At 32.7% G+C, this 5,961-nt stretch overlaps 1 protein-coding gene across 1 annotated transcript; it reads right to left on the bottom strand.

Moving 5' to 3' along the window:
• Nucleotides 1-374: 374 nt before the first annotated feature.
• Nucleotides 375-5,420, bottom strand: LOC112905984 (dynein heavy chain 2, axonemal-like). The gene is made up of 2 exons (XM_025979479.1): nucleotides 5,142-5,420; nucleotides 375-560 (listed from the first exon to the last, which is right to left on the bottom strand). Exons 1-2 carry the CDS (start codon nucleotides 5,328-5,330, stop codon nucleotides 375-377), a joined length of 375 nt encoding a protein of 124 aa, XP_025835264.1. The 5' UTR covers nucleotides 5,331-5,420.
• Nucleotides 5,421-5,961: the final 541 nt, after the last annotated feature.

The following is a 5,961-nucleotide window of genomic DNA, read 5'->3' as shown; positions in this document are numbered from 1 at the left end:
CACCAAATTATATAGAAATTAGTTAAAATTATTGAAAAAGTTTTTTCGTCGTTGGCCTGTGTAATTGATTAGCAATAACCGGCTGAAGTCAGAGTACTTCTTTTCCCTCTTCAATAGCCTGTTTGAACAGGTACAGGCGTTTATTAACACATGAGAATTTAGGAAAATTACCAGGAAACAGTCAGACGATCTGCTTTTGCCAGCCCGACTAGAACGATCCACAACTTTTCGCTCAGCCACGGATCGAATCCCAATTAACCTGAACTACCGAGCTACCGAGAGCGTTTTAAAAGGGTGGTTTGTGTCAGAAGCTTACAGGAATTTAAATAATTATTTTCATTATTAATTTTAAAAGTTCTTTATTATTCAAGTTCTTACTCCTTATATCCAGCCACCAACTCCAAATAATTCGGGGGAGTTACATAACTGTACCTCTTCATTTCGATTATCATTTTGGTAGCATACTTAGCTACTGTGTCGTGTATAGACGAAAACATATTTGCCGCTGCCTTTCGAAGTTTATCTTGCGATGACTCTAAAACCGATTCCTTTCTCCTCTCCTGCAGAGTGAGTTAATGTAGATTAAATGAAACAAAAACTCCAAAAAAGAGACATCGCACAATTTTAAATGAATTTATTAATCATAATAATGAAACTATTAAGTCGAATATGTAAGGTAGAGTGATGTAATCTTAAGGTAAAGTGATCCCAGCGTGTATTGAAGAAACTACAAGCGTCATCGGTTATGTGGTAGTTAAATATTGTGTTAATACTATCCTACTACAATAGATAAACATAAGCGGTCAGTTTAAGTAAAATCAAAGAACGGTGTCTCTTATATCATTTTGCTTTACTCATTGTGTAACAAATATTTTGTAAACTTTGTAGTAACCCGATTGGAAATTAGTTCAGAGAACCCGTATTATGATCAGATTCGGATCAGATTTTCTATGCTTTGATCCACCCATCTGATCAGTTTCTGATCAGAGTACAATACTCCATCCGTTGATCCACCGATCTGATCAGAGTACAATACTCCATTCCTTGATCTGGTCATCCAACCATCTGATTAGAAATTGATCATAGTAGAGTATCTTATCCCTTAATCCAGTCATCTAACCAATTTCTTATCACAATCTAATGCTACAAATTCTATTACGGTTTCTGTACAATTTTTAAATCAAGATTGTATCCGATGTTTTGAACTGGATCATAATACAGAACTTTATTTTTTACCTGATTTATTCTGTATGCAATATTGTTCGTCAAACAATGAACAAATCATGCGTGAAGATTTAAAAGACCATGGAATCACGTTTAAAGATAAAGAATTTTATGATGCCGTAGGTAGAATCATAAATAATGTCAAATATTGGAATAAAGAAAATAAAAATAATAAATAGTTACTGTTTGGAACATATTTAAAGTGTACTTGAGTTCATTAATAAAATTAAGGTAAAATGATAATATTGATTATTTTATGCCAAATTAATAAAAAGAAAAAAATAATCCTGATCCTTTAAACGGATCCGTTATGAAACTTTTGGCTGGATCGGGAATGGGTCTGTTGAATAGGTCCAGTATGGATATTTGAAACGGATCCGTCATGGATCTTAGAAACAGATCCGACATGGATTTTTCAAATGGATCCTTTGTTGATCATATATGGCGTGACGATTTCCAACATACCCGGATCAGAAAGCCTGATTTATTTCTGATCCGCATCGGATCCAATCCACTAACTAATTTCCAGTCGGGGAGTTAATATCTTTCCAAAAGCACATGCATATCATTGAAAGCGATGAGAGCAAATAATTATCAATTAACAACCAGCTGAGCATAAATAGAGATATTTATATTCGGCCACTTTTTTTCCCATCGGGATTTTCCAACTGGAAATTTGATTTTTAATTATAGATTCTANGGGGAATACTGTTAGAAAATGTTGTCATACAGTATTTTTGAAAGTGTTTGATTAATCCTTTAATATCTTTTAATTAAAATAAAGGTTGATACGTATCTACGTATTATTAATAAATCCTAAGTAAAGGTAAATAGGATATACTCAAAATGTTGTTTATGTTGTCTATTAATTAGTTACTAAACTTTAGGTTTGATTTTTATTGATATTATTTTATGTTCATAAAGCATTCTGCTACCAAGGTTTGATTTGTGAATTTAATAGATAGTATAACGGAAAACATCAAATCGGTGGCAGACTTTTTAATGTTTTGTTATCGAATTGTCTCGCATATTGCACAACAGGACGTGTTAATGAAAATTATTCTTTACAAAGACGATAATTATCCACAACTATCATTTCTGATTAGCATATTCTTACATGCCTTTTTAAACATTGACCTCAATGGAATAATTTTTGGAATATTACCAACTCTATTAAATTCAAAATTTCCTTTATTTGTACGCGGATGTGTTTCTGTATTGTATGATAAGTATAATATACAAAATCATGTCAAAAAAAGTAGTTTATTTAAGAAGTCGTTTCGTATTATGGCTTGAAGATTTTATCTAGGGAACTAGGTTTAAAAAGCAATTGTTTTCTGCAAATGGTGAAGAAGAATGTTGTTCAGATGAATAGTTTTGTATCATAATAATTACTAATAGTTTTAAAAATACATTAATGAGAAAAGGTTAAGTAGGCAATAGTCGAATATTAATTATTGGAATGTATTTATTATTATACCGGGTGTGGGTGCTAAACTTAAAGTCTGAATTTAGAATCCCAAAAGGAGGAGAAAGTTTCTTCCATGAAGATTTACCCGAAAACACTTCGTTGTAGTTACGTCCCGCCCCTCTAAGTAAGGGGTCAAACATTTAATTTTTATTTTGCTTATATTTAGAAGTAGGAGAATTAATTATTTATTTAGAGTCCATAACGAATAAAGATATTTTGCCAGTAAGTATTTGCCATCCTATCATAATACAATTTTCCTTTGGGTTGTGCTGAAAACAAAGCAGTTCTATCAAAAAAATTAAAAGCCATAAAACTTTTTAAATAAGTAAAGCCTTTGCGATTAAGTTCGAAAAAGAAAAAAGTTCTAGTTAAAAAATAAAATAGGGGAAGGTAATTTCAGCCTTTGCAATACTAGAGCATGATTAGAGCATGAAATGAAAATTTTTCTATCTAACATTCCCAAATTTGAGAAAAACATTAGAAACGATACTTGGACCCTCATCTTTATTTAACAAAGCATTTTCGGACATACGTTCGTAAAAAAACTTTTTTTTGTTTTGGGAGACTTGAATTCAGATTTTGTTTTTAGCCAGTTGAGTCTGAATCACCTTGTATATAGCGGAGAAAACGCTGTTAAATATATGCTTTCCAAAATGAAATTAGAATTACCATTTAATCTGTAACGATTTTCAATAAACAAAAAAATTTCAGAAATACTGAATTTACAATAATTTGAAATCTTTATGGAGGAAAGTAAGAAAGGGGCTATTAAGGGATTTTACATTTAGATGTTTATCGTAAATTATATAGTAAATAATCTTAAACGCCTTTCCTCCTACTGTAAGATGTCAAATTACTATAAATTTTATAAATAAAATAAACTAATCTGCATAATAATAAAATGCATACCAAACGAAACAAGGCGACATACAGATAATACTATTTAAAAAAAAATACAACGTGTAATTATACAACACGCTACTGAAGTGAAACTTCTTCAAACACACAAACATACCGGGATAGGGGTTAAGGAATTGGTTTAATAGTATTATTTGTACACTATGCTTCGCACGGGTGCGATGCTGATAGTAAATATACTATAGAATGTCTTTATATACAACAATCACAGCTTTTTTGTCATTAGACAATACAAACCGGCCGGTACCGCCGCAACCGCTATGTCCCTGCATTTTAAGTCTGTAATATCTTCGAAAATATTCATTTAAATTACATGCTGTAAAGGGCCATATTGATCTATATTAAATGCACAATGTATTTAAAAGTACTTAATTGGATAAGGATTAATGCTGTATTGCTTAAAATCGCTTCGTAAATAAGCCATTATTTCTCGTAAAAAGTAAAGGATAAAAAATGGTTATTGTGGGTTATCCCTAAGAGATATACATATACCATCCCGGACTTTTTTGTAGACCTTTTTAAGGTGTACAATACTGTAGTACATTATTTTGATCCATCTCGTAGGGTTCAGCCAGCGTTTGCAATGTAAGCGCAAAAGAATGTGTTTATTTACGACATCACATGAGAAACCTCTAAAATTATCAGTGTTTCTCTACTATATTATGCGTATTGTACATAGAAACCTTCCTCTTGAATTACTCTATCTACTATTAAAATTAAAATCCGTTGAGTAGTTTTAAAGATCTAAGCATACATAGGGACAGACAGCGGGGGAAATGCGTTACATGATTTCGTTACATAGCAACTCGCATGAAAAGATCGCATTTATTGAAGTTTTATTAACGTAACTAGTATAACTCACAACAAAGTTATAACTGTGAAGAGAAGTTTAGGCTGAACCATGGATAATAATATCTGTGGTGGGTGTAAACAAAAAGTGAACAAAGCCTACGGTAAATGTTATCATCAGCAGTCCCATGGTAGTTGTATTAAGAGAAAGCCCTGGTGAGATTGTTGAAATTAATAAAGATAATACGAGTTTTGTGGCGTCTTGTAAAAGTAGAGCCAGTAAGAGATTACGAGAGGATATTGACTTTGTGTAATCAGAACAGGTTGAAGTTGATATCCATGCTAATGTGGAGATGATTCTTGAAGATGTCCAGACTATAAGTAAACAGCAAATTGACCGTAAATTGGGAATGTAGAGAATGATTAGGTCTGAATTGATTAGTTTTCAAAAGCAAATTGAATCTCTTTTAGTTAATTCAGTTAAATAGAAAATTGAAGCTTTGAAATCTTTTATGATGGAAAATTTTGTAACTAAGAATGATCCGTCAGTTAATAAAAGTCTTGCTAATGTGAAATCAATTTTGGAAGAGTCATGTAGTGGGTACTTATCCCAAAGGAAACTCAGGATAAAAATAAAACTCTGCTAGAAGTTAAACCTCACCTACTATTACTGTCTACTTTTCAAAAATAATTAATCACTTGAATCAATAAGTTTCATATAAATATTTGGGAAGCTTACTAGTTTTTCTCCAGTTATTGTTGCAACAAAATCCACACCATCAATGTATTTATTAGCCACTTCTATAAGAGCCTCCTTGGGCCAGTCACAAAACCAATCAATAGTAGTGCAGCTTATTAAGGCTGGATACATTCTTAACCTGTTCCTAAAAGCTTCACCCACAGGACTCATACACAGTATTACATGCATGTTTAATCGTACTCTTTCAATAAAGAACGTGTAGAGAGCTTCAGTAGTATAAGGCACGCCGGCTTTTGCAGCGGCATTGCCTATTCTGTTTTTTATCTATAAGGATGGTAGGTTTAGGTTTGTATATAGCTAAATTACGATACTTTTGCATGTAATAGGTAGTACATTATGTATAGAGGGAAGAAACAGGGCTTTTTCAGACTGCACATGAATTGCCACCCGAGCTGAAGGCAAACATGCAGTCTGAGATAAACATGTTTCTTCCCGAGGTACGTACACTACTTTTTGTCATGTTTGAACGGAAAGCTCGTCATTAAATTGATAGTTGGCGAAATAAGAGTAAATGATTTAGAGGTTAGAAAGACATTGTCATTGAACAACTGATTTCTACGCATGCCCATAAACTTCAGCGCATGCGCTCAAAAGACTAATTTCATTGCCTCCCGACTAAAACACGGCTGAAAAGAGGCCATATATTCCCTATTTCATAGCACGCAAAACGAGCTTTCCGCGCTAACATGAAAAAAGTAACTAACAAAAGTTACAGGCGAATGATGAGGATGAGGATACCGTGGATAGAGAAGATTAGAAATAAAGAAGTATTAGAAAGAATAGGAGAATAGAGAACTCT

The sequence above is a fragment of the Agrilus planipennis genome, unplaced genomic scaffold (genome assembly GCF_000699045.2).
Source record: "Agrilus planipennis isolate EAB-ADULT unplaced genomic scaffold, Apla_2.0 scaffold1104, whole genome shotgun sequence".
Classification (NCBI taxonomy): Eukaryota; Metazoa; Arthropoda; class Insecta; order Coleoptera; family Buprestidae; genus Agrilus; species Agrilus planipennis.
The sequence above is the reverse complement of the archived record's forward strand: the minus strand, read 5'-3'. Positions and strand labels throughout refer to the sequence as shown.